The following is a 27,998-nucleotide window of genomic DNA, read 5'->3' as shown; positions in this document are numbered from 1 at the left end:
CCCCGGTCTAATTGGTCTAAAATTACTTTTGGTGTATGGCATGAGGTGACACTCAATTAACACTTCGCCTGTTTTTAATGCATTTCCACTGAATTAAGTGAATTTCATTTTTGCCTTGTTAATAGCATGTCTTCATTAACTGGAAACTGACCAGAAATGAAAACAATTGAGTTAGTTCTCCAGGTAATTTTCCAGCCATGGCATTTGTGGGTGAAATGTGCATTGTTTTTATCACTTAAGCAGATACAGGATTGTCCTTCAGATGTGAGGTCAGCAGATCCAACTGCAAAGCAGATAATTAGAAACAGTTTGCAGACTGAAATATGGTGCAGCGGGCCGACCGGCTGCCAATGGCGCGCCCGCCCGCCTGCCCCCGGGAGAGTGGGCCTGGCTGCCCTCCCTCTCGGGACAGGCCTCCTGGGCACCGTCTGCCTCCTTCGTTTCGGCTGGAAGACCCGGGAAGAGCCGTGGCCGTTAGAGTAAGAATCATAATGAAGAGCATCGGCTGCGCATTCAGGGACGGTCAGATGGTGGGCGAGGGGCGTCACATTATGTCTAACCCTGGGAGCAGCTCTGATGTGTGCACTGTGGTCCCTGTTCGCGGAGGAGAACACTGAACCGGGAGGGTCGGGACCTGCGCCAGGGCCACAGCCCCCAAGTGCAGGTGCCAGGTGCTGCCCCAGCCCGCTCCCGAGCTCCCCTTCCCTCCCGCCTCTCCCTCCACCTGTGTTCTCTCGCCCTTTCCTCCTCTCTTCTTTGCTACCTTATGAGTCACTTAAAAAATTACCTTTTAAGTTTAGAAAGTAGCAGGTTTAGTATAGAAATTTGGAGATATAGCAAATATGAGGAAGAAAACAACTCGCCGTTGGCACCCTTGACCAGAGTGTGTGAAGGCCGTTCCCCTCGCTCAGGTCACTGCGGGAAGTTACCAGAAGGAAGTCTCTCCCGCTGCCTGGGAGGCAGTGGCACTGGCGCCTCCGTGCACATCGCTGCTTCCTGATTTTGCCCCTTCGCTTGGGTGGTTTGTGGCTTTTCTTGTTGAGCCACGGCCCGTCCACGACGCTGTCCACTGTTGGTGCTCTCCCCGCGAGAATCTTTTTTCTGAATCGTGAATTGTGTTCCCATTAGAATTCCTGTTCAAATCTGTTAACTTACATTTTAATGAGCCGTTTCTTTCAGCTTACTTTTTCTTTTTTTGGTTAATCCTCACCCGAGGATATTTTTCTATTGATCTTTTAGAGAGAGGGGGAGAGAGAGGGAAAGACCAAGAGAAACCTCGATGTGAGAGAAACACATCGATTGGTGGCCTCCTGCAAGCCCCCCTATCAGGGCCCAGGCTGGGGAGGAGCCTGCAACCAAGGTACGTGCCCTTGACCGGAATCGAACCCGGGACCCTTCAATCCACAGGCCGAAGCTCTATCCACTGAGCCAAACTGGCTAGGGCTTAGCTTACTCTTTCCTGATAGCATGTATTTTCATTTGCTCTCCACAGTAGGGGAATCAGAAGAGTTTTTCCTTTTAAAAAAATTTAAAAAATCAGGAAAGACTTGCTATGGAAAACAAGAATCTGCTCATTCATGAAAGGTGGCGTAGTAACAAGGGGAGCACCAGGGGACCCACTCCTGGCTTCAGAACGAGCAGGAAGCAGCTCCGGCCCAGGTGCGTGTGAGCCCCCCCTCGGGACTCCCCCCTCAGGACACCCCCTTGAGGATCCGCCCCCCCGCAGCTCCCCAAGGACACTGCTGCCCCAGGCAGTGTTCTGGGCTTTGAGTTTTGAGTTATTTCCTTTCTTTTTTTTAGATGGAAAATTAAGCTTTAAAAGGTTCAGTGAGTTTCCCAGGGCCTGGCAGTAGAAATAGCTGAGGTCCTGGCACCTGCGTCTGGGGTGTCTGGTTCTCTCTCTCTCTCTCTCTCTCTCTCTCTCTCTCTCTCTCTCTCTCTCTCAACGTGACTGCCTCCTCACTGGCTATAGTATGGCATTTTCCTCCTCGTTTTCACCACATCGATTTCTGAAGAGTGAAGTCAGTTGTTTCTTGGAAGTAGTGCTTTTATTCACATTCAAACCTGAGGGTTACACTGACTTCAGATGTTATTGGGAAACTGAAAACTGGCCTCGCGCTCAGAAAGGAAACTGGTGTGTGGGCTGCACGTGTGGCCCTGCCTGGTCCCGTGTCTGGAGTCGGTGGAGGTGATGCCAACACCCTCACTCCCTTTACACCGTGAATGCGATGCTTCCAGGGAGTAAACGTGTTTGGAAGATACTTAGCTGGCCTTTCAAAAACCCCAGTCCTGGGGCTTTTCCGCTGGATTAGATCACTTTCTGTTAATTTTCACAGCGCCGTCAGCGCTCGGCTCACAGAGGAGGTGGAGGTGGAGCTCAGGAACAGACGCCTCTCGCAGTAACCGGCGCGGCGGAGTCGCTCCCAGACCCAGTGCCAGCGTCAGAGGTGGTGGCTCGGCGCGAAGGCAGGGCCCGGCTGCTGCACCCTAGGCGCTGGGCGGACAGGAATGGGGGGCTTGTCCCCCTGAGGCCTGGGCAGCACAGTGCGTGGTCACAGGGCGGCGTCTGGAGTCACACATATCTTGGCTTTCCCGCTCCCCGCTGTGTGACCTTGGGCACGTGTCTTTGCCTCTCGGAGTCTGGTTTCCTCACCTGTAAAACGGGCACATTAGTACACACACTCTTGGCATAAGGAGTTTAAACAAGGTATAAAGAGTGTAAATGAGATCGGTGACGTCAGCCCCGGTCTCCGCGCCGGCACAGCGTGCTCTGGTGATGGAAGCTGCATTGTGGTCGCCGTCTCTCAGCCAGCCCCCCGTTTTGTGGCGGGAGAAGCTGAGTCCCCATCTTACAGCCACTCAGGCTGAGCTGAGACAAGAATCCCGGAGTCCGGCCTGGCCCTCTGCGGTGCCCCCCCCCCCCCCCCATGCACATCACAGCCATTTACCTGTCACCTTCCCTGCCTCTCAGCGGCTGCTGCTCGCCTCCCCTCTTGAGCCGGCAGATCCTGACAACAGATGGTGCTGTTTTGAATTAAAACAATTTAACTCAGGATCCATCAACTGCCAACATCAAACATCCTTAAAAGAAGGAAAGAACCTCATTATCAAGAGTATTTAAGCAAAGTAGGTATTTGATCTCGCCTCGTCATTTGCATTCCTGAGAAGAAGCACGGCGGTGGCAGCTGCCGCCACAGGCGGACCCCGTGCCGCCTGCACCTAATTGCTTCGGGAAGAGTTTCCCCTTCTCTTTGCCACACGGCGCTCATTTGGACTTGGGTCCTAAGGTTGTAAGCCACACTGAATATTAACGAAGTGTTTTAACCTAATCTGTTGTGGTCCACAAATCCCGTGGCTGGACATTTTTCGGCGGTAGGGTTAACACCGAATGCACATGAACACGGCAGGCCGACCGACTGACCGCGTGGGGCTGTGCCTGCAGCCCTGGGGGCGGGGCGGAGCTGCTGGCACTGAGCCAGCCCCGGGACAGTCACTCTGCTGCTCACCGTGCGGTGCCCAGAAGTGAAATGTATCGTCAGTGCCACTCCCCTGCCCGCCACACTGTTCCCTCCATCTTTCCAAAGGCCATTGTCCACAGGATCACTCTTTGCACCCAGTCCCCAAGCTGATGGTGAAGGGGCGTGCATGTGAGGCAGTGGAAACACTCAGACTCCAGTCCAGGCGTCGGGGAGCCCCGTTAGACCCGCTCACGCCCGGCTCCGCCGAGGCGCTCACCCTACTGCTTTCGGCCCCCGCCCTGTTCCTCTCTGCCAGCGCATCCCGCCCTCCCGTCCCTTCTCGCCTCCTGGCGCCCAGGTCAGGGGCTGAGGGGTGCAGGAGCTAGTGCCCCCTTTGCCTGTCTTTGTTCCTGTTCTCTGTGCCTCCTACTTCATTTTCTCTTTCTCTTTCCTCCCTCTGATTCTCTCCGCTGCCACAGTGTGGTCTCCTGACTAATGCGGGCACGGCCACCGCATTTCCCGGCTCCACGGGTAGACTGTGAGTGGCACCCGGGAGCCACGATCCCGGTGGCCCAGGCCCTGGTCCTGGCTGTGGCTGTAGCTCAGCTCTAGCCTAGCGTCAGCAGGAGATAAGAGGACTGAGGCGAGCATCCATTGTGTCCGCAGCCAAACAAGGGGTGTAACTGCAGCTGGGGCCCTGCTGGAGTCCCAGGGGCTGCCGTGTGTGAGTGGAGGGGTACACCTGCGGGGGGTGCACCCGCAGGGGAGGCGCCAGCAGAGGGACCAGCACCTGCCGCGTGAGTGGAGTACTTGTCTCCTTTAGGCCTTTTCGGGCCTTTGTGTCCTTGGCCCGGAGCTCAGGCCTAATGGGCTGGGCGTCCGGTGCTCCCAGCCGATTCTGCCGAAAGCAGACGTGCTGTCTTAGTATTTGTTTGCCGCATCGCACGGCTGCCCGACGTTTGGGTTTGAAACCCTCTTTATCGTCTCTCGTGACATTTGCACGGACAGCCCGTCAGGTGATGCCTTCTGCGTGAGCCCTTTCATCCTGGCCCCACCCCCGTGTCCACTGTGATGTCTGACCTCTACATGGCTCTTCCTAGCTCGCGGCCATGCGGCCTCTGCGGAGTGCAGTGTAAACGACCCTCCCACAGGGACCTGGAGCGGAAAGGTGCGGCCCGGCTGTCCGCGTTCATAACTCGGTTCCTGCCGCAGGGACGGGAGTGAGGCCCGGCCGCCTGAAAGGCCCGTTTGTTTAGGGTCCCCGGGCCCCGTGAGGACCGATGCCGCCTTAGGAGGCCACGGACACGATGAATCTCACAAGTGATCCATCTGTACCTGACGGCGTTGTGAACGGTGCTGTGTGCGGAGTGGGTGTTGGAGTGGTGGTATGAGTGAGATTTATCGTATCAGAGTCTGTGTGAGGGGGAATATCTGTTGTCTGTTTTCACTTTGTCAAAACGTCCTGCTTTTGTATTGATACCGTTCCCCCCTCTGTGGTCTTAGGAAACCAAACACGGAGTCATGACAGCTCAGAGCCGGAAGGGAGGCCATAGAGCCAGTTTCTTCTATGAGGGAGGGACCCTGGTCACAGAGGTGAAGGTGTTCCCGGTGAAAGCCCCCAGGGGGACCCAGGCCCCCAGGGGACATGGCTGTGGCCCCTGCTCATGGCGTCCTGGGGCCGGTGAATACCGCCTCCTGGTTCCTTGCCTCATCCTTGGATGCGGGGGTCTTCACTCGCTCTCCTTGTGGCCTCTCTGGAAGCAGGGCTCCCCCTGCCAAGGGGACAGCAGACAGCTGGGGTGAGGTCAGTTCCGTGTCCCTCCCCGCGAGGGCCTGCCTCAGGGCTTCCCTCGCACAGGCAGAGGGGAGGACTGCGCGGTGGGAGCTGATGGCGACAGGGCTGAAGCTTAGCGCGCACTGGCACTGGGCACTGGGCACTAGGCACTGGGCTCTGGGCTCTGACTCTGGGCTCTGGCTCTGGGCACTGGGCTCTGGGCTCTGGGCTCTGGGCACTGGCTCTGGGCTGGGCTCTGGGCTCTGGGCACTGGGCTCTGGGCTCTGGGCTGGGCTCTGGGCTCTGGGCACTGGGCTCTGGGCACTGGGCTCTGGGCTCTGGGCTCTGGGCACTGGGCTCTGGGCTCTGGGCTCTGGGCTGGGCTCTGGGCTCTGGGCACTGGGCACTGGGCTCTGGGCACTGGGCACTGGGCTCTGGGCTCTGGGCTGGGCACTGGGCTCTGGGCTCTGGGCTCTGGGCTCTGGGCACTGGCTCTGGGCTCTGGCTCTGGCTCTGGGCTCTGGGCTGGGCGCTGTGCACGAATGAACGCACTTGCTCCCCACAGCAGCCTACGGCGTGTGCACAGCTGTTACATGACTCATTTAAGATGCGAGGCGCTGGGTGGGTGCGGCGAGCTTAAGTCCTTGGCTGGCGGTGGTGAAGTTGGACCCAGAACCACGCCCTTCACCAGCCGAGCCTCCTGCCTCTCAGCTAAGCACCTGGCACCGCACCCACTCGGAAAGTGACGGGTTTGACGGAAAGTGAAAGCACTGAACGCACAGCTCCGAGGGGTTCTGGCCTCTCACTTTGCTTCCGCCTGGAAGCGGTCTCCATCTCGAAATCAGCCCCATTCCATGGGAGTTACTCGGCCTGTGGCATCCCCGCAGCTCAGAAGTCCAATCGGAAGCAAAGGGACTACAGTCACACCATTGGAAGCCATGGTAACCAGGTGGACGTTCACCTTCTTGTTCAGACCCTGCCTGGACTGGGCGGCTCTTCTGCTCCTTCAGCCTGTGCTCGCCCAGCAGCCAGAGTCCCGAGGCTGGAAAGTCAAGTCGTGCCACTGCCCTGCTCAGGCCCTGCAGGGCGCCCGCCTCACCCAGGGCGCCCCCTCGCCCAGAGGAAAGCCATGTGCTTGCGGTGGGCTCCCACGCCCACGGGATCTGCCCGCCACCCCACCTCCTTGCTGCTCTCTCCTTCACTCTCTCTGCCCAGCCATTAGCCTCCTTGCTCCCACCTCCCCCGGCCTCGGGGCTGACTGCTCTGCCTCCAAATAGTCCAGAATCTTTGCTCAGAGTTAGCGCCGGCCTTAACCTTGCAGCATTCCCCACTCGCACTCCCCCTTCCCTGCACATCTTAAAAGCCGGGACACACTTTGCTTCTAAAACAGCATATTTTTATCTTTAAAATATAAAGAGCGTATTGTCTGTCTTCCTCTACTAGAGGGTGTTCTTTGTTTTATTGATGTTCCCAAATGCTTAGAAGATACCTGGCCCATATTTTTTGAATGAATGAATGAATGAATGAATGGACAAGCGAAAGAAATGGATGAGTGTAGCCTGGCCGGCACGGCTCAGTGGTTGAGTGTCAACCTATGAACCAGGGGGGTCACGGTTTGATTCCCAGTCAGGGCACAAGCCCCGGTTGTGGGCTTGATCCCCATGTGGGATGTGCAGCAGGCAGCTGATCAATGATTCTCTCTCATCATTGATGTTTCTCTCTTTCTCTCTCTCGCTCCCTCTCCCTTCCTCTCTGAAATCAATAAAAATATATTTAAAAAAAAGAAGGAAATGGATGAGTGTTGCCTGGTGAAGCCACTTTCTCGTTGGGCCATGTAAATATCAAATAGCTGCTTGTGCCAGATGAAATGTCATATCCTCCCGCTGTATGCTCGGCGGGTTCTTTGCACCTTGTCACGTGGATGTGTTACCCATCCCTGCTCACCCCGCGGGAGGTGGTACTTGTGGGGCAGGCAGCACTGAGCTGGTGCTGAGGAGGCAGGTGACACGACATGCGGGAAGCAGAGGCCCGCGTTCTCATCGCATTCCTGATGGGAACAAGCTCTGTGTCAGCCAGAGCTGATGCGAACGAGGCCCGCCGCTCTGCCCAGACTGCAGTCGCTTGGGGGGGCGGGCGCCCTACCCATTTTGCCAGTTTTCGTTCCGTGATGTTCCCCGGAGACTCGCAGCCTCACTGTTGTCATTCCCCCCCGCCCCCCAGCGTGGCAGCCCCAGCGCGCCCGGGCCCACCGCAGCAGGCCCGACCCGGGCCGTGGTCGCCGCAGATTTGTCTGCGGATTGCACGCCACCTGCGCTCTGCGCCAACCAGGCTTTAGAGTTTGAGGGCTGAGTCACTAACCGCTCCATGGCTCTCAGCTGCTCGCTGCTGGTTGTGTGTGCCGGTACCTCGTCCCAGCGGTTAGAACCCCAGAAGTGCCGGTTGGAAAGCCTTGCCTTGCCTGGTGTGTGACCGAACCAGCACCCAGGCCTCCAATGGGAGCGTGGCTTGCACACCTCCTCCCGCAGCTGTTCCGTTCAGGCCTCATGCCACAGGTGACGCTGAATTGGAAAGCGCTTCGGAGAGTTGTGGCATAGAGCAGCACCGCACACAGGGACCGTGCGGTAAGGGCGCTTGTTTCCAGCGCGCTCATTGCGTGGTGACTGCGCTTCCCGTTCTCCGTGATAAGGTACAGGGCGTGCTTGTCCTCTGCGGTGTCTGCTGTCCCCGCTGCCCTTTGCGGAGCGCTTCGCCTGTCCCCCGCGCTGCGATGAAACGTCTCGTACTTTCTTCTTGCGCTTTCTTTAACGTGCTGAGCCCCCTCTTGCTTCGGCTTTTTCACGTGCTGTTCCTTCTTCTGGGATGTCCTTCTGGTACCGGCTTCCAGCACCTGTACCTCAAATGGCAAGACATTTGTCACAAGGAGCACTAAGTTTTGGTTTGGGGGAATGTCTCTCTAGACGTGCAGGCTGTCGGCTACAGGGGCACAGAGCTGTGTCCCGAGCACCAAGCACCATGCCTGGAACAGGATCATGTGCCTGGAACAGGATCATCGCTGTCTGCAGTGAGGGCTGTGCTCCGGGTTGCGCAGATGGCCCACTCGGTGCATGCATGTCATCGTTCCTGTCTTAGTGACCGGGACACTGGGCAAGGGAGGTCAGGTCACTTGCCCGAGGTCACCAGGTAGTAGTGGCAGAGCCAGGATTCAGACCTAAACCATTTCCTCCTGCTCTTGTGTAACAAGCAGGGACGCTGGCCCTCGTGGGGTACTAATCATAATCAGCCGTGATACGGTCACAACAACAGTGCGGAGACGGAAAGACCCGTGTTCTCACTGCATCTGAACGCGTAGGAAAACGAGGTGTTCTTATTTATTAAGTGTCAGCTAGAGCCCTAGCTGGTCTGGCTCAGTGGATAGAGCGTCAGCCTGTGGACTGAAGGGCCCCGGGTTCAATTCCGGTCGAGAGCACATGCCTGGGTTGCAGGCTTGATCCCCAGTAGGGGGCAGGCAGGAGGCAGCCAATCGATGATTCTCTCATCATTGACGTTTCTCTCTCTCTCTCTCTCTCCCTCTCTCTCCCTCTCTCTCTCCCTCTCCCTCTCCCTTCCTCTCTGAAATCAATAAAAATATATTTTTAAAAAATGTCAGCTAGAAAATATTTTTGTCCTATAGCTTTTTCAGATGTTTCCAATATGTCTTTCTGCTTTAATCCAGCACGAATGTAATTCGCCATTGTTGTTGTTGTTTTTTAACTCTAATTTATTGAGGAATCACCAGTTTTTTCGGAGCCATCACCCAGAATGCAGCTCACACTGGCTGACTGGGCGGGTGGGCCGCGCAGCCTGTGACCAGGGCCCGGCTGGACCTCGCTGCCGTGCCTCCGGCGGGGCCAGGACCGTGGCTGGCTGAGTCCTGGCTGCCGGCGCTCCGGCCGCGCTCGTGCCCACAGCGAGAGGGTCTGCGGCGGCCCGGCTGTTGTGGAGCCTCCTCCGTGAGGACTGGCCGCCACCCACCACTCTCTGAAACTTTGAAAAGTTTTCCAGCTTTTAGGAAAGTGACAAGAATAGCACCTTGAGCTCTGTATGCTTTTACCCACCTTCGCGTGTCCTTCCCCCGTCGCTCACTGTGCGTGCGATTGTACAGGCGTCTCTCGGAGGTGCTGGGCCGGCTCCGGACCGCCACGTAGAGCGTCAGGGGCCGCAGTAAGGCGCTCACACTGCTTCCCTGGCTCCCGCTGCTGACAGAAGTTATGTTCACCCTCTACTGCCGTCCGTAACAGCATCTTGTAATGTGCATTCGTTAATCCCTATTGCTCAGAAGTGCTCAGCGTTTCCCGTTGGGAAATGGCACCAGGAGACTTACTTGCTCTGTAGCCCTTTGGTTTGTAAAGTTGACCTGCCCTTTACTCCCAAGAACCAGGGCGTCCCCCCTCGGCCACCGTCCAGTTGCCAGAACGCACCAGGCCATGGTCACAGGTGGCTGTAGAGCTGAGCCTCAGCACACCGTCCCCGCTTGTCTCGCATGACAATGTGACGTTTGTAGTAAAGGCCCATATCTACGCAGCATTCTCCTGCCTTGAGTCTTCCTCGCTGACCTGTGCTCATAGCCAAGCAGGAGGGTGAAGGCCACGGTGCAGCCAGGCCGTCTGCCTGAACCCACCCGGTGCGAAAGGCGCCCGAGCTCACAGCACGGGAGATGCTGAGAAGACGGGGGCATGTCCAGACCCACGCTGTCCACGCGAGGTCCAGCTCTCCATCACACGCTCCTGTAGCCTCTGTCGGACCCGGAGGGGAGGGGCCTGGACTCTTCCGCAGCCGCCGCGGAGCGCTTTGCCCGGCGGCCTCCTTGGCCGGACTCGGTGATGCCCCCGCGAAGGGCAGGCTTTGTTAGGGAACTGGCTCTTGGAGACGTGAGAACCAGACTTCGTTTTACCATCGTGATGGGTGACGTTAGTGATCCTCAGTCCCGAGTCTGATGTGCTCGATGCATTTATAACCTTCATTTGTCCAGGACACTTTTAAACTCGCCTTCCCTTTCTCCTTTGAATCCAGCAAAGGTAATCACTTGTTTTCTGCTTCAGATCTGTGGGCATTTATGAGAGCTAACGATGTGTTATGCCTTCGGGGAAGAAAGGAAAAGTCCCTGATTCTCGAGCTGGGAGGGGCAGAGCCGTGAGCCGCCTCTCTGTTCCCGTGTATTTAATAAAGATTGTGTTGGCACGCCTGGTCCCACGTCTATTCATGCGGGGCCGTGTCGGTGCTGTCTCGCTGCTTCTGAGATTGGCACTGTTATATTATTAATGGTGCTGCTCACACATGCCTTGCATTTAATGCCCAACATAAGAGGCTCACCTAGCATGAGTGAAACATCTCAAATTGAAAGTGTAGATGCTATAAAATTTTTAAAGGAGAGAATGTGTTATGGTTGAACTTCTGAAATAAAATTAGTGTATTTTTAATCACCAAGTTAGGAATGTCCTTGGATTCTTGAGAGGGGAGGGGGCCGGGGGGGAGGGGAGGAAGGTGTGTTCGCTTGCTTTTCTGCCAGGTAGGATCCAGAGACCTAGAGGGAACACAGGATGGGAGCTAGGTGGACGGACATGAAGCGGGGAAGAGGAGTTAGGAAGACAGCCGCTCCGTTATTAACTCATCCGTCAGGCCGCGGTGGCCGAGACCGCAGCACAGTTGGAGACTCACACACACAAGTGCATGTGCTGAAATGCCACGCTCGGTGGCATTCGGGGGAGGGTAACCTTTGATGATGAATTTTCTTGCCCTTTTTAGGGGAGTGGAAGGGGAGGCGGTGGTACTTCACAAGACTAAATTTACCAAAGTTTTCCGAAGTTAAATTTTCTTAGAAAAAATGTCAAATGATTGCAGATCCCCAAACGCCTGTGTTGGGGTTTTAATGGTGCTTTGTTGAGCCCAGTGAGGTGCGCAGGTGGAAAGCGAAGCGGTGCATTTTCCTGGTTCTGTGGTATTGAGTCTGGAGCCCTGCACCAGACGGCATCCCAGGAACCCTCATGATTTATCTATTGTGTGTGATCTTTTCTTAAACATCGTTAACCTGTGCCCTTTGCAGACAATGCCGCGGCCGAGAATGTCAGGGGAGCGCACATTGCTCTCATGGGGTGCGAAGAAAATGAGTGTCCTCCAGCCCGGAGGCTCTGACGGGCATTCGGAGAGCGGTGTGTGGAGAGACACCTGCGGGGGGCTGCCTCTGGCCGCGGGCCGCAGCCGGTGAGCGTGCGGGGTGCGTCTGGTCCGCGCCGCGGAGAAGAAGAAAGCTGTTCCCGCTCCCGCCAGGCTGCCGGAGGCGGCTGTGTGCGCGCTCCTCGCAGGAGGGCTTTGCAGTGCTTATTCACACGCCGGCAGTTTATCCCGACTGGAGGGGAGGCTTGGGCACTGCCAGGAGGAGGATGGCCTCACTGCCAGGCTTTGGGGGGCGGGGGCCGGACAGCAGAGGCCTAGGGGGAGGCTGGGGGAGGAAGAGCCCTTTATTGGAGCAAGTGGGGCCCGGAGCGCTGGCCTGGTGCCCCGCCCAGTCCCCTGCCCCCTGAGACCTGTCACTCCTCCCGGAGATTGCAGCGGACCCGGTGCCCTGCACAGAGGCACTTGCACAGGTGAAAAGGAAACTCGTTTTGTTCATCTTCCCGCTTAGGTCATCGCATAGGAGCCGAGGGACGCCGAGGCCAGGGACAGTTCTTGGGCAGAGCAGACGCCACGTGACGATTTTCAAGCGCTGCTCTGAGACGGCGTTGGCTACCCGGGCTCAGCTCTTTGGGAAAGAAGAAGAAAAACCAAACGTGTGGTTTTTGCCAAATTACAGACCACGGTTGAATTCGGATGCCACATCCTTGCATCCCCAAAAGTTTTACTTTGTGGTAAACACCAAATGAGAACCTGTAAAAAGGAGCCCCAAAGCCACGAGGCGTAGATTGTCTCTCCCGCGCACGTCTCCACCATTTTCCCGTGGTTTTCCAGTTTCCCATGGCGGTTGCCATTCCGATCGTGATGCTGATTGAAGCTGGGCGGGCTGGGGGCTGGCGGGCTAGCGCAGCGGGACCCCGCCCCAGCCGGGAGCTCTGGCTGTCAGCAGCCCCGGCAGCACCTCGCCCACCACAGCCCCTTCCGCGGCGGCTCCGCGCCTCATTACTTCTGCAACCTGAGCGGGTTTGCACAGTAATTGATGTGTGGGAGGGAAGGCATCTGCTGTAGTAAAACCTTTAACTGTTGCAGTAAAACGAAATAAAATTAAGTGCCGCTGGAGTAGACCCGCAGTCCCCATGGGGGTCTGCGCAGGGCTCCTGTCTCAGGCCCCGCTTCACGCGGAGGCCCGCTTTTCCCGATGAAACCTCATGTCCATCCAGTGAGGGGAGAAGGCAGACGAGTCGTCCTGAGGGTGCAGCAGCAGCAGCAGCCTTGCCTGTTCCACACGCCACGCCCGCGGGGAGCTCCCCAACCCTGTTAGCTCTTTTTTGGATACTTGCCTATGTTTTTCTAAATAACTCACTTAGCCTGTGATTTTAGATGTTACCTTGGACCCCGCTCTGGAAGATGAAGATTGAGCATTGTACCCCCTCTCTCCATTGACTTGCTGAATTGATACTCAGTGTCTGTATCAGTGGGGCTCTGAGACTGCTCACAGCGGAGCCGTGTAGGGCACTGTGCCTGCCGGTCCTCTCGTGGGGCAGGGGCGGGGGCGCGGCTCGCCACCCACAGTGCAGACCCATCCCCGCGCCCTGAGCCCCTGCGGTCCCTGAGCCTCTGTGGTCGGCCTCTCCGGAGGGCACACCTGCCGCTCTGGGAGTTTTATTCTCACCCCACGCCTGGCCGCCCATACCTGAGCGCCCCACTTCCCGGTCTTGGGAAGTCTGCAGTCCGGTTCTGCTTGCTCTGGGACTTCTTCCCCTCCAGCCCCACCCCCACCCCGTGCTTCTCTCTGCGAGGGAGCTCGGCCCATTGGCCTCTGTCTTCTAAGATGGTGTTGCCCTCTCTCCTGTGTCGTCCCTCTCCTGCTCTTTATCCTGGCCACAGCCCTGGGGTGTCGCCTTCCGCCACCTTAGTGGTGTGCGGAGGGAGTGCACGGGACACGCCCATTCATCCCGGCGGGTTTTCTCCTTATAACTGTTCTATTCTCACACAGTTGACATTGAATCAAATTTTGAATTTTATTTCTGGCCAATTTAGCTCAGCAATTTCAAGAGACAAGAAGTTTTGTGTATTTGTTCGCCTGGTTTTTTAAATATATTTTTATTGATTTCAGAGAGGAAGGAGAGAGATGGAAACATCACTGATGAGAGAAAATCATTGATTGGCTGCCTCCTGCATGCCTCCCACTGGGGATCAAGCCCGCAACCCGGGCACATGCCCTTGACGGGAATCGAACCCGGGACCCTTCAGTCTGCAGGCCACCACTCTATCCACTGAGCCACACCAGCCGGGGCAGAGCTCGCGTTTTGAATACACGTATCGTTTACACACAGACTTGCAGCATCTTAACTTTGTTTCTTACAAAGCACATTTCTTTGTGATGGGCTTTCATTCCCCAGGAAGGGTCCCCTTTTCGCCGCATGCTCCGAGCAACGCGCAGACGCCTGCACATTGGCGATTCGGAAGGTGCTGCCCTCTGGGGCCCTGGTCTCCGAGGCCCCTCGGTGTGATAGCTCATCGAGTAGGAGGAGGGAGAGGATGAAACCCGCTCCCGAGAAGAAGACTGGCCCTGGCCCTCTGCTGCCGGCAGCTGGGTGACAGCCTCAGTGGCGCTCTCCCGCTGCTCTGGGCTCAGAGCTCAGCTGCCTGAGCGCCTGGCTGAGGGCGGGAGTGCTTACTGGTGGGTGGTGGCGGTGGTAAAAGCTGGACTTTTCAAAGAAGCAGCAGCGCCATTAGAATGAGAGCCAGCTCCCTTGTGCTGGGTGGGGAGAGCCAGGCAGTGCTGGGGGGGTGGGCGGGGGGGGGGTGGTGGGAGAGACACAAGAAGGATGTCCTGAGACCAAGCCAGGCTCTGGAGCCAGGAGTGGCGCACACGGCCGGGCACTCACCAGGCTGTGCCGCCTGGAACAGACGCCCAGTGTTACTGTCTGGATGTTTGTGCCCCGCCCCCAATGCACATGTGATTGATGAGGAGCTGGGCCTTTGAGAGGTAATTCGATGAGGTCAGGAGGGTAGGTCCCTGATGATGGGACTCGTATCCTTACAAGAAGCGACACAGGGACCTGGCGGCCGTGTGCAGGCCAGGAGGAGGACCTGCGCCCAGAACCGGGCCTGCTGGCCCCGGCGTTCCGGTCTGCTGAGTGAGAAGCAAGGCTGTTGGCTGCCCACCCGGTCCGGGGTCTTTTGTTGGAGCATCCTGAGCCTCTTCACACCCCTTCCCGTCCTCAGACACCGGACAGAGCCCACCAGTTTAATGCAGCTGGCCCTCGCACAGCGCTGCTCACTGCAAGTTGCTTCATTATCATGTTGATGAGATGCCATAGGAACTCACTCTGGTTGATATTAATTATTCTCTGGTAAAATTGATATTCTTTGGACGTCCTGCTTAAGTCACAGAACCTATTGATGATAAGTGAGGACCCTCTGTGTTTGCCTGTGGGGATCCTTGCATTTTCTGTGGGAAACGCAGCCCTTTGAACCCATCTCTCCTGACCTCTGTGCCACCTTGAGGAGCAGGTCACCCAGGAGCCTGTCTGCCTTGACCTTCAACTTCTGGGCCCTGCCTTTCGTTTTGTCTCTTCGCCCGTTTCATGCTGTATTAGAACCGCACCCCCTTGTTCCCAGATTCGGTGCTGACTCAGAGGCAGCTTGTTCCAATGTGCATTCTTCTTGTGTGAGAAACCGTCGGCTTGTCTTCCTTCCCACCCCTCCTGTTCTGTCGCCCTGCTTCATGGAGCTGTTCTTGTGAAATACCATAATTTGCTCATTGGAGAGTGATTTGTAAACTTAATTAACTCTCTGGCAGTGCTGGAGCGTTGGGGCAGCCTCTCTGGTCGCGGTCTCCGCACCCTGGCCCGTGTCTGTTAGAGACGTGGGAAGTAGTTTGGAAATGCCAGGTGGTGATGTATGGCTCTCTTTAACATTTCTTTGATTTATGTGCAGTGCTGTGGAAAAAGGCAAAGAAAGCAAATTATATGGCGAAAAATGTTGCCAATCTTCACTTTTTTACTCTTAGTTTTAAAAAGTACACTTATCAATCAAATCTGATGGATTTTCTTTTTTGTAAAGATTGAAAATTTAACTATTTGAAGACTGTTGCAACGCATGGTCCGTGTCTGCTTAATCAAGTGTAGTTGTAGTTGGCACCGAGTAGGTCAGAATTCTAAGAGCTCTTCGGTCTCTGTGGTTGGCGCCAGCCTGCTCTCCGCACCACTCTTCAAAATGCGTGCACGGGGCAGTCAGAGTTTTCACAGGATCTGGGACGATGGAAGCCCTGGCTGCCGGAAGCATGTTGCACCCATGTTTGAAAGCCTGAGTCCAGCTGCTGGGCCAGCGAGCTAATTGCGACTTGTCTGAGGGTTCCCTCTGGCGTATTCGTGGTGGGTTCCAGGTAGAGACCGGCTTCTGGAATCAGTCAGTGCGTCCACAAGTGTCTTGAGGCATTCCTCGCCGGCTGCTGCTGGTCCCCGTTGTGGTTGTTTGCTTGTTCGTCACAACCGAATTTGGAAACTTTGAGTAGGGCTGCAATGCATCATGGGAGTAAGTCACTTGTACATGGAGCAGAGGCCCAGCTCTGTCAGGCCAGCCATCCTGACTCTCCCTTCCTCAGGTCCACCCCACACAGGCCAGTTCCTCACCGGGCACCTCCTCTGAGGGCTGGTTGGTTTTGTCAGAAGCAGGGCCTTCCAGTTACTGGCTCAGTCACCCCTGAGCTCAGTCCAGTTGTTCACGGCTCAGCAACCTCAGCCTGTTACTCATCATAGGTAACGGGTATTAGTGTGTACTGTGTGCCAGCCACGCTGCTCAGCACTTTCATGCACTTAACCCTCACCGACTGTGAGAACTGGAGTGGGTTTTTGTTTTGTTTTTTTTAAATATATTTTTGATTTTTTACAGAGAGGAAGGGAGAGGGATAGAGAGTCAGAAACATCGATGAGAGAGAAACATCGATCAGCTGCCTCCTGCACACCCCCTACTGGGGATGTGCCCAAAACCAAGGCACATGCCCTTGACCGGAATCGAACCTGGGACTCTTTAGTCCGCAGGCCGACGCTCTGTCCACTGAGCCAAACCGGGGAGGGCACTTGAGTGGGTTTTGCTCAGTGGAATCCCAGTCACTTCTAGAGTAATGCAGTAATATTGCAGCAGTGTTACCCCAGTAAGAGGAGAGAGCGGAGGTTCTTGAACGTGGGTAGAGTAACGCACCCAAGGTCACAGCACCCCAGGTCACACCGTTGGCTAAGTGAGGGCCCTGTGACTTCTACCCAGACAGCTGACTCCATCCCTGCATTCTAATTAGAGGGAGGGGAGTGGAGATCACCTCGGTCATGCTGATCCGTAGAAAATTCACTCTCATCTGTGGTTCATCTCAAACCAAGAACGTAGCCCCTATTAGTATATATGGCTGTTGCTGGTTTTCCTTACACAAGAAAGAAAGCTCAGCCCCATGTTTATCAGAGGAAAATCCTACCACGTAGGCTGGCGCCTGCTTTGCCTTTCCTCACACTTCCTGTGCAGACAATCAGACTTCAATCGGCAGTGAGACGTCAGTGGTCCTGTAAGGAGACAAGCGCTCTGGGCTGGAGGGAGACTTTGATCTTCCGGTGCTGAGCGCTTTCTTAGCTGCGTAAGAGCGTCTTCCTAACTCGATTGTTTAAGGCACCAAGGCTGAGCCAGCTTCCCGGGCATCTAGGTTGTGTGTAGATCAGAACAATCTCCGCAGCGTATTAGAGGCGCTTCCCACGGCTCCGCTGGGCCTCTGGTCGGAGAGCTCGGGGTGGGCGGGCGGCCCAGGGGCACCGCCCCCGCTGAGCCTCAGTTGTACCAGAGTCGATGGGCTTCCTTCTAACACAGCAGCTCCTTCAGAAAGCCTCGTGGGTCCCTTTTCCCTTTCCACTTAGCAGTTTCTTGCCTGACGTTGAGGGTGACAGTATTTGATTAAAAGATGATCGTCTCATCAGTTTTGTGAGCGTTCAGTCATCGCGGGCATGGCTGGAGGAGGCGAATTCCTGGGAGAGTGACTGGTAATCGCAAGAACGGGCCTGTCTGTGTGCGTGCAGGCCACTGTGCTCAAGGCGTTTGCGCGGATCATGTCACTTAATCCCTACAACTGCCCTGCTGCTTCACCTGTGGGAGAAGGCTGACAGACCTCCTTCCCGGGCCGCTGGCAGGTCGGGAAAGGCGCTGGCAAAGCCGCCTCGGCGTGCGCAGCCACAAGAAACAGCTGTGTGCTGTGAGGTCACGTCATCTCCCTGGTGGGCGCGGGAGAAGCAGGCTGAGGGAGAGGGACACCAGCCTGGGCTGAGCTGGGGGCGGCCTCAGTGTCTGACTGCAGAGCTCCGCCTCCATTGGCCCTGCTGCCTCGCCCCTGACCTCTGCGCTGTGGACCCATCGCCCGCCAGTACTTCTCAGGCACCAGGCTTTATTCCCCCCGTTCTTGAAGCGAAAGGGCAGTTGTTAAAAATGATCAATAAAAAAATGTGTCTTTCGCCCGGCCAGTGTGGCTCAGGGGTTGAGCACTGACCCATGAACTGAGAGGTCATTGGTTCGATTCCTGGTCAGGGCACGTGCCCAAGTTGTGGGCTCGATCCCCAGTGTGGGGCGTGCAGGAGGCAGCCGATCAGTGATTCTCTCTCATCATGGATAGTTCTCTCTCTCTCCCCCTCTCCCCCTCTCCCTCTCTGAAATCAATAAAAACGTTTTAAAAACCGTGTCTTCCCAAATGCTTCCTCCCGTTTCCTGACTCCTGTCCTCACAGGCCTCCAAGCAAAGCAGCTAGCTGTCCGCTGGCTTCCGCTCCTGTTAGTTTCCGTGTCTGATGTCACAGTTCTGTATCTGTCACAGTTAGGGACACGTGGCCGCGTGGCCCCTTCTGCTGCTGAGGTTGAGGGAAGGAAGAGAGGGAGCTGAGGGCTGCATCCGAAGGTGACAGGAAAATGGTGCCAACGCAGAAATCGTCATTTCATGGCCCTGGAAGAAAGACTCTGCTCTCCAGCCAACCCTGCACTGATGAGGAGGCACATGGGAATCACTTTCGAGCCTCATAAAAGAAGCTGCTAGTATCTAGTTAGGTTATAGTCATCAGAATGGTGATTTTTAAATAATCATGTTTGCTGGTTTCTTTTAAGGGTATTTTTTTAAAATATATTTTTATTGATTTCAGAGAGGAAGAGAGATAGAAACATCAATGATGAGAGGGAATCATTGATAGGCTGCCTCTTGCACACCCCCTACTGGGGACCGAGCCCACAACCCGGGCATGTGCCCTTGAACGGAATTGAACCCGGGACCCTTGAGTCCACAGGCCGACACTCTATTTACTGAGCCAAACCAGCTAGGGCAAGAATATTTTTTTAAAAAATATATTTTTATTGATTTCAGAGAGGAAGGGAGAGGGAGACGGGGAGGGAGATAGAAACATTAATGATGAGAGAGAATCACTGATCGGCTGCCTCCTGCACGCCCCACACTGGGGTCGAGCCTGCAACCCAGGCGTGTGCCCTGACCGAGAGTAGAACCGTGACCTCCTGGTTCAGAGGTGATGCTCGCCCACTGAGCCCCGCGGCCGGGCTTGTCTTCGTCGCTTTCCCAGAGTCCTGTGAAGGTCGTTGCCTCCATTTCCAGCCGCACGCAATTGGCTTCGTTCGTGGATCTGTTCAGAGATGAGTGATACCTCCCCCGGCTGATTGGCATCTTTGACATCTGGTGACACGCGTGCAGCTGTCGTGTAAATGGGCCTGTTGTGCGGCAGCCTATTAATAAAGGTGTGAGTCCCGGGTGCTCCAGGAGAACCGTCTACACGCCCTCCCCCCCCCCCCCACCCCCCAGAGCACGGGTACCAAGGAGGGAAACGCCGCTATCCGGCCTGTTTGCTTTGACAGCTTGTGAGGCTTGGACATGGCGGATCTGTATGTAGGAAGAAAGAAGCTCACATGGCACTCGCATGTCCGTGACGCCACGCTGAGCAGGGCTCGGCCCCGGTCCGTGTCTTGCCTTCGTAGTAATTGAAAGGACTGGAATCTAGCTTCCCCGAGAGAACAAATAGGCAAATAAATTGGACGCTTCCTTCTGACGGTTTATTGATGGTGTTTTGACCAAATAAAAAGATCATTTACCCAGGAAGGCTCAAATCTAGGGTTGTTTTTCTTTTTAAAAAAGTTGGCTATTTGAAAGAAGCCTTAGGAGATAAAAGGAGGGAAGAAGCTAATACCATTATCTGATATTTAGAGAGAACTCCAAGCAGCACAATTAGACAGATGGGTTTCTGGGGCTGTTTTCCTCGGCACAGATAACACCAGCCCGGCCGCCTGGCTCTCTGCTTAGCGTTACGTTCAAAGGGAGAGGCAGCGCTTTAGCATCACACGGTGCTCGCTCATTAGCTGCAAACAACACAGATTCAGTAATGAGGGCAAAGGTCGGCCACTCAGAGTGGCGATGGGTGTTTAATGGTTTAGGGGAAATGGGACTGTGTGAGAACCTCAGATTAGCGGGGGCCCTCCCCCCCCACCTGCCACAGGCCCACACCCAGCCACACTCAATGCAGGTGTCATTGTCCTTGGCTGGGGCTGTGAGCAGGTTCCTTTGCCAGCCCCTCTGGCTGTCCGGGTCCGTGTTGGAGGGCAGGTGACGCTGCACGGATGGCGTCCTTTCTCATCGCTCTCCTGGGCTGTCACACAAACTTCCAGAGGACCCTGCGTGGAAACCGATTGCACACGTGATTCTCAGGACAGTAAAGGGACTTGTAAAACCCACTAGGCACTGGCGTGATGGCCCCGTCATACAGCAGATCAAGGCTGATGGGTTACTGCTGCGTCTAGAATTTAGATTTTCTGACAATATTGACATTTCTGATTTCCTTTCTCCAAGGTGTGATTTTTCCTTTTTTTACCTTGAATGATATGAAAACTTAAAATGGTAAGATACAGAACTGCCCCAAACTCCCCACTTCGGTGGTGGCCGGAGTCAGGGAGGAAAAGCAGGCGTGCCTCGGCGCTTAGAGGTCAGAGCGAGGGGGCGACGGGAGCCGGCCAGTGTGGTGATGCGGACACCGCAGCTCCCGGGCACACCGGGCCCTGTGCGCCGGGGTCCCTGGGCATCGGGGTCCCTGTGCATCGGGGCCCCCGGGCGGAAAGAGCCGCTGTGTCTCGTTGCTGGAGCAGAGACGACACGCCAGCCATTCCTCCAGGTAGAAAGGTGCTGCACACTCATCCCGCCGTGACTGCCGAGTAGTCTGCCTTCCTAAGGTGGGTGTGGCCCGGGCCAGTCACCTCCCAGCTGGCGTCTCCTCTAGTGGGGGGGGGGGGGCACCTCTAGGGCCTTTCTCTGACCTTAGAACCCTGTTTTCTTCTCAAACTGCTGTCCATTGCAGAACATATCCTCTCTCCGTTTTGGAGCAGGTAGAAGCCTTTAGAACAATGGTGAAACCAAACGCCCATGTGACTCCTTTAGAAATCCAGATGGGCCAGACTTCAGAGCGGGCATCGGGGGAGGGTGTGCCCGTAGGGCGGGTCGTGATGTGGACACAGCTGTGGTGAGAGGCGGAGCCGGCGGCGGCCTTCAGCCTCATTTCTCCGCCCGCAGTCTCAGTCTGGCCCTCAGGTTGACCAGGACCCCTGGCAACGCTTGGCACCTTTGCAGGTTCAGCAGCCTTAGTTAAACCCAGTCCGCAAATGGAGGTTCTCCTAATTCTAAATGGTGTTCCCCAGATCACTATGAATTGTTGAAATTTTCCCAGGCCCAGAGGTCACTAGCAGACATATTGATTAGGAAGGGCTTCGGGTTGAGAACTGACAGAAAATCCCAGGTCAGTCCTAGGAAAAAGAAGGCGGGCGGGCATTAATAGACAGCAAAGTTGGAACTGAGAGAATTGCTCTCAAAATCCAGGGAACACGGAAATAGCTTAGTACCGAGCGATAACTTAGCAGTTAGTAAAGACCCCCCCCCTCCCGCCCACCGCATAAACACTCGTCCTCCCCGCTCTAAGATGTGGGAGTTAAAAGAACAGATCATTTCATTTTTCTCCCGCTTTCACTTTATCCTTGCTGGTGAGTGGAGAACTGACCTTGGGTAGAAAAATCACATGAGAACTTTGATAAGTTGCTTTTTGAAACGGTTGTTTCCATGCCACAGACATTTGGAGCAAAGGATGCTTATTGAAATGCATTCTTATAGAAAATATTACAGAACCTGTAATTGAAAACTTACGGCAGGACTTTGGGAGAGTGATGTGTTCTTAGTGTTTCTTTGTGGATTAGCTGCACTTCCTTCTGCTGTTTGAAACCTTTGGCCGAGGCACGTGTTCCAGGAGCTTTTCAGATCTAAACTGTTTCGTGGAATGGAGTATTTAGTGCTTAAATAATGTATAAATCCTGTTGGACAGGAGCTGCCTGTCAGTTTTATTAACTTTGACCTTTTCTCCCATTATAAAGATGCTTCGGTAAATATTTAATGGGGCCCTTATAGATCTTGACATCGGAGCGGTGTTCCTGGAAACTGGGATAAGTGTAGTGATTAACAGATGTCGCCTAATCACCGTGAGTCAGCTTTCTGGGGAGAGGAGTCCTTCCACCCACATGTGCCCTTCGGGGTGCCGGGTCCATTGAGGCTGGCCAAGATGCAGAGGCTTCAAAGGAACCTTCCAGACAGCCAGCAGCCAGCAGCCAGCATGCATTTCTGCTGTTTTGTTTTTCTTTTGTTTGTTTGTTTGCGCAAGTGATCGAAATGATGCCAGGTGGGCAAAATCGCCCCGCCACTCTGCCTAGTTAGCAGGCCTCTCCCACTCGGAGTCAGCAGGCCGGAATGGCTGAGCTTGCATGGACCCTGACAAGATCCAGAGCGGAGGAGAGCCAAGGAGAGCCGCCGCCCTGAGCCAGGAGGGGACCCCTGCCAAGCTGTCTTTCCCTTTAAGTCCATAAAGCCCCGTGCATATTGCACTCATTGCAGATTCTGGTGGGAAAGATCGAAACCCAAGTAGCTGACATTTTGAAACATTGTCTTTCAAACTTGTACTGTCCCTCGCTGCCATTGATTTCCCATTTAAGAACTCTGTAGGAGAAAAACAAATTTGAGCAAAATTCATTGGCCTAAGATGAGTTGTGAAAGCCAAATTATGCCCCCCTTTTCCACCATGAGGGGAGCTCCATTTTTATTATGAACGTGATACATCTTTGTCTTGTATTGTGCAGCCGTAAGGCTCCCGCAGCAAATCGACCACGTAAATCAAGAGGCTGTTAAGCCGAAACCGGTTTGGCTCAGTGGATAGAGCGTCGGTCTGCGGACTGAAAGGTCCCAGGTTCGATTCCGGTCAAGGGCATGTACATTGGTTGCGGGCACATCCCCGGTAGGGGGTGTGCAGGAGGCAGCTGGTCGATGATTCTCTCTCATCGATGTTTCTAGCTCTCTATCCCTCTCCCTTCCTCTCTGTAAAAAAATCAATAAAATATATTTAAAAAAAAAAAAAAAAAAAAAAAAAAAGAGGCTGTTAAAAAGCAATATGGATGCTCCGAACAGACATTTCAGGCTTCCCGGGTGCCTGGTACCTTCGGGTTTATAGCCACTTGCAAGAAGCAAATCATTTCGTTTGGTTTTGTTTTCTCTCATTCTCGGTGCGTGCGGCCAGTGGCTGTAGGTGAGGCCATTCATTGTTCAGAACATTATTACCCTTTGCATCCAGGGCCCAGCCCCTCTTAGCCGGCGCGCGCCAGTTTCATCACCAGGAGCTGTAGGCCGCGTAGCCGACTCCGCAAAGGAAATCTATCCTTTGAAGAGCGTTTTGAAAAGAAATTGATTCAGTGACTCGGAATGAATTACTATTTGTATGTTCAGTTAATTCCAAATAAGTGTTGGAAAGACCTTGCTTAATTTGAGGAAGGAGGAGGAAACATCCTAGATGTTATAAATAGTCTCAGTCCATATTCTCGGCTTGGCACTTGCTCATTTGAATGTGTTATTTACATCTGTTCAAAATTGGGATACCTTTCAAGGATAATTTTATTATAGACAGATCGATGACAGCTCTTAGGATCTAAAATACAAAAGTCTGGGATTTTAAAAGGAAGGTGGGAGTCAATATCACATGTCAAATTGAATATAAGCTTCATTTGTCAACGAGTGAGAATTAGTTGTATTTAAATCAGAATGTCCTGGTGGTAGGAGTTGGGGGGCTGGGAGATTGCACTGAGCACAAGGGCAGTGTCTGCAGTGATGGAAACTTCTGTGTCTTGATGTGGGTGGCAGTTCTACAGATGTATACATATCAGAACTCATCAAACTGTACACTTAACGTGTACTCTTCATTTTATGTAAATTGTAACTCAACAGGGTGGGTTTTTTTTTAAGTCCTGTTTGGTTTAGAATTAGGCAGTATTACTTCTCATTTCCAACAGAGAATTAAGGTCTAGAGAAGTAAAATGATCTCCTAAGTAAACTCACAGCTCAGCAGTTTGTCCAGAACAAAGCAAAGGCAGCTGGCCCTGAGCCCGTTGAAAGCGTGTGCTTCCTTCCCCTCTGTACGCATTTGTGTGTACAGGAGTGAGAGTACCCTCCATCCCCTCTCTCCAGTGAGCCTGTATCATTGGTGTCCACGTCTTCCTGAACGTATTATGGTTGACATTGTATCTTAACCACTGAAAACAGTGCCCAGCGCTTCTGAACCCCGACTCCGGACATGTTTGAATCTGTTCCTAAGCGGTCTTCTGCCCCTGCTTTACTGTAGTAGACTCTGAGTTATGTGGCTTTTAGAATAAGCAAGACATGACAGTAGCAAGAGTTCCCAGAACTAATTTATCTTTAAGAACGAATGGATCTTCTTATAAAAAATGACATTGGTTTTAAACCTATTTACATAAGCATATATGAATAGTAGTAAAAAATAAAAATTACTCTAATTCTACCACTTAGAAACACACTATTAATATTTAGAGAGCATCTTTTTGAGTGTTTCTCTGTTTATAATGTAACCTATTAGTTTGTTTTTCAGGGCAAAAAAATGAGATAAAGTTCTTTTAATATTCTAGCCAATTCCCCAGGTATTGTTGGGTATTTAGATTGTTTTCAGTTCTTCATCATTATGCAATGCTGTGCTGAGCAGCCTACTTCATGTTTCTTTTCCTGTTTTCGGATTATCTCCCTCTCGATGCATTCCTTGAAGCAAACTGTTAGCCGCTGGATTTGCAATGATTTGAAATGTTCTGAAGGGGTACGATGTATCCTGTTGCTAGTTCAGTGCCCGCGCCCTGCCTTTCCCAGGGTCATTCTCCCCTGTTGTTCTGTTTCTGGGCAGTTGCAGTACCACGCAGGCCTGGCATCCGGCCTTCTGAATCAACAGTCGCTGAAACGCTCTGCGAACCAGATGGGAGTGTCTGCAAAACGCCGGCCCAAGGCGCAGCCCACCACGCTCGTCCTGCCGCCTCAGTGAGTAACCGAGAACAAGGGCTCCTGTCCTGGGCCAGCTCTGCTCTGTGCTTGGTTTTGGCTAATTGAAAGTTATTTTTGTGAGATTGTTTTTTTCTCTGAAAAAAGTATCTGTTAAAATTAGAAATCCAGCATACAGGTAACATATTTTGCATAGATCTTACATGAAGCAGCTATAATACAGCTCATAGTATATGTATTTTGTGTGTGACTTTTCCACGTAGGATTTTAAGATTCCTCATAACTGGTTCTTTGTTTCCTTGTGCCATTTCCACAGTCGGCAGAGGGTAAGTGCCCAGCCCGCCAGGAGCACATTTCGAAGGCTACGGGCTACCTAGACAACCTGCTGGGCTGGCGTTAGATCGGCACTAGGCTCACCTGTTTTCTCCTTCTTCTTTCCTTTTATTTTAAACTAGAGGCCCGGTGCATGAAAACTCATGCACTGGAGGGGGGGTCCCTCAGCCTAGCCTGCCCCTTCTCACAGTCCGGGAGGCCTCAGGGGCGGGAGGCGACCTGGTGATCAGGGGAAGACAACGCCCAATCACACCTCTGCTGCTGCCACTGCTGGCAGTGCAAGCCTCGGCCGGCCCTGGTTACCTGAGCCTCGGCCGGCCCTGGTTACCTGAGCCTCGGGCGGCCCTGGGCAGCTGTGCAGCTGCCTTCCAAGGCTTGTCTGTGCCTCGGGCCGGCCCCAGGCGGCTGGGGGGCTGAGGGAACTGGGGGACTCTGGAGGCAGGTGTGCAGTGCGGCCAGGCCCACCTGGGGGACTGAGCGCCACCATCTTGTGGCTGTAGGAGCCGCCATATTTGAGGGCGTGACAGTCAGTTAGCATATTCCCTCCTTATTGGCTGTGGGCATCGCCATCTTTGAGGGCGGGGAAGTCAATTAGCGTATTCCCTCCTTATTGGCTGTGGGCGCCATCATCTTTGAGGGTGGGATAGTCAATTAGCATATTCCCTCATTGGCTGAGGGTGCCACCATCTTTGAGGGCGGGGCAGTCAATTAGCATATTCCCTCCATATTGGCTGTGGGCACTGCCATCTTTGTGACGGCATGAGGGTCAATTAATATATTCCGTCTTTTTAGATAAGATATATTCTTATTGATTTCAGAGAGGAAGGGAGGAGAGAGAGAGAAAAACATCAATGATGAGAGAGAATCACTGATTGGCTGCCTCCTGCAGGTCCCCCACTGGGGATCAATCCCACAACTTGGGTATGTGCCCTGACCGGGAATTGAACTGTGACTGCCTGGTTTGTGCGTCAACGCTCAACCACTGAGCCATACTGGCTGGGCACCTGTTTCTTCTTAAATAGGAATATATTGCTCTTCTTTTTTTCACTAGGAGAGAACTGTAAAAGGCTCATAAAGTGTGCAGCTTGGTATTGACACGTGTACACCTCCAGGTAGCTCCGCCCGGATCAAGCCAGGTGGCCACCGCTGCCCAAATCCCAGTCTGTACACGTGCCCCCTCCCTCCCCAAGTGTAACACTATCCGACCTCACTCTTGAAACATATCTGTTCTTGAACTTCGTATGGATGGGTCACACAATATGTAATATTTCTTATCAGCTTTTTTCCCCTCAACATAGTATCTGTTTGAGTCATCCAGATTGTTGGTTCATTTTTGTAGCTGGTAGTATTCCTTCTAAAATGCCACAGGTGACTCATTCGTTTCCCTGTCGGGTTACTTTGTACCAGGAGCCCCCTAGGTGGGGACGCAGGCTCAGTCAGTGATGTGGGATCAGAAATGTGGACACAAGCCTTTGCAGGTAGCTTTCCTGTCAGAACGTGCCCTCGCGAGAGGGGCAGTCCTCTTCAAGGCTGGACTTGGACTTGAAACACATCCCCTTGCTCATCCTGCCCTGCAGGCATTTCATTTCCACCCTCAGTTTCCAGCTGCACTTAGAAATGGCCAGAGTGTTTGCAGATGAAACTCAGGTGTTCGCCTTCACTTACTTTCTGTTTGACTAGCAAATACTTACTGTACTTACTGTCCGCCAGGCACTGTCCTAGGCTCTGGACAGACATGGTCCCATCTTCCTGGAGCTTTTCTTTTACGGGGGGTGGGGGGTGGGGCAAAAAAAGACACCCTTAAACAAATGAGTAAATACAGTAATACCATAATTTCTGTTATGATTGGTGCTTAGGAAGGGAACATGGAGGGTGGTGGGAGTGGATGTGGGTGAAACTTGGAGAGTGAGGAGGAGAAAGGCCAGCGGGGAGCTGGGGGTGACGGGATGACAGGGACTTTCCCTCTCGTGCGAACACCGTAGACCACCATCTCGGCCATCTTCAGGTTTTCTTCACAATTAACATCTGCTTCCGGGATAGAGTGAACCGAACCAGCTGGCCTCCGGCCAGTCAGTTTGTGCCCGCTGCAGACACACGTGCCGTATTTTCCCACTACAGGGGCCACTCCCTTGAGTGACACGAGACAGTGTTAACTGTGGGGCAGGGAGCGTCTTAGGAATGTGACTCTGTCGTTTCTCAGGTGATGAGGTGGTGATTCTGGAAATCTCACCTTCCAACCTTGGTTGTAGGCTCGATCCCCGGCCCTGGTCGGGGATGTGTCTCTCTCACATCGATGTTTCTCTCTCTGTCTCTCACCTTCCTTTCCACTCTCTCTAAAAACCAACAGAAAAATATCCTTGGGTAGGGATTAACAACAACAAAAAACAATAAATAAATAGATCCCAACTTCCAGCTCTCAGAAGTCTAATGGGCCTTGTAACTTGTCATTTTCTCCGCGTGGATTGTCTGCTGAGGCAAGACGCGGGCGTGAGTGAAAGGCTGTCTAACGTCCCATAAGACTGGAGCCGAAAGTGCGGCTGCTCACTCTCTCTCGACAAAAGTCCGTGCCCGTCCATCTGTTCCGCATTCGCTCATTTGCATTGGCTTGAAACCTGCTTCCAGGTGACATGCTATTATGAGGACACTCAGCAACTATTTTAAGCACCGAGGCAATCAACAGACTCTGTTCTCGTGCCAGAAAAAAGAGGTGCTCACAACTGTCATTATACACTTATAACGAATCACTCAAAACACCCGTTTCAAAGAGAAAAGTGGTTGCCGTGTCCTAAGAATACGACTTGGAAATGATTTCCTATACCGAGTAGCCTATTTCCTGTGGAAATTGACTGTCACCTCCTCACATCATTGAGCTTTCTGGGCTCACATTATCCTGGAACCGTTACAGAACTGCT

At 53.7% G+C, this 27,998-nt stretch overlaps 1 protein-coding gene across 2 annotated transcripts in view; it reads left to right on the top strand.

Moving 5' to 3' along the window:
• The window catches only part of MED27 (mediator complex subunit 27), a 136,447-nt gene that overhangs the window by 27,967 nt on the left and 80,482 nt on the right, over positions 1–27,998 (top strand). For both annotated transcript variants that reach the window (XM_028127238.2, XM_008152500.3), the window contains exon 3: positions 24,662–24,792. In XM_028127238.2, coding sequence (XP_027983039.1) covers positions 24,662–24,792 — 131 coding nt within the window. The remainder of the gene's footprint in view (positions 1–24,661; positions 24,793–27,998) is intronic.

Source organism: Eptesicus fuscus, chromosome 15 (genome assembly GCF_027574615.1).
Source record: "Eptesicus fuscus isolate TK198812 chromosome 15, DD_ASM_mEF_20220401, whole genome shotgun sequence".
In the NCBI taxonomy this organism is placed as follows: domain Eukaryota; kingdom Metazoa; phylum Chordata; class Mammalia; order Chiroptera; family Vespertilionidae; genus Eptesicus; species Eptesicus fuscus.
Note: the sequence above shows the minus strand (reverse complement) of the source record. Positions and strands in the feature narration are given on the sequence as shown.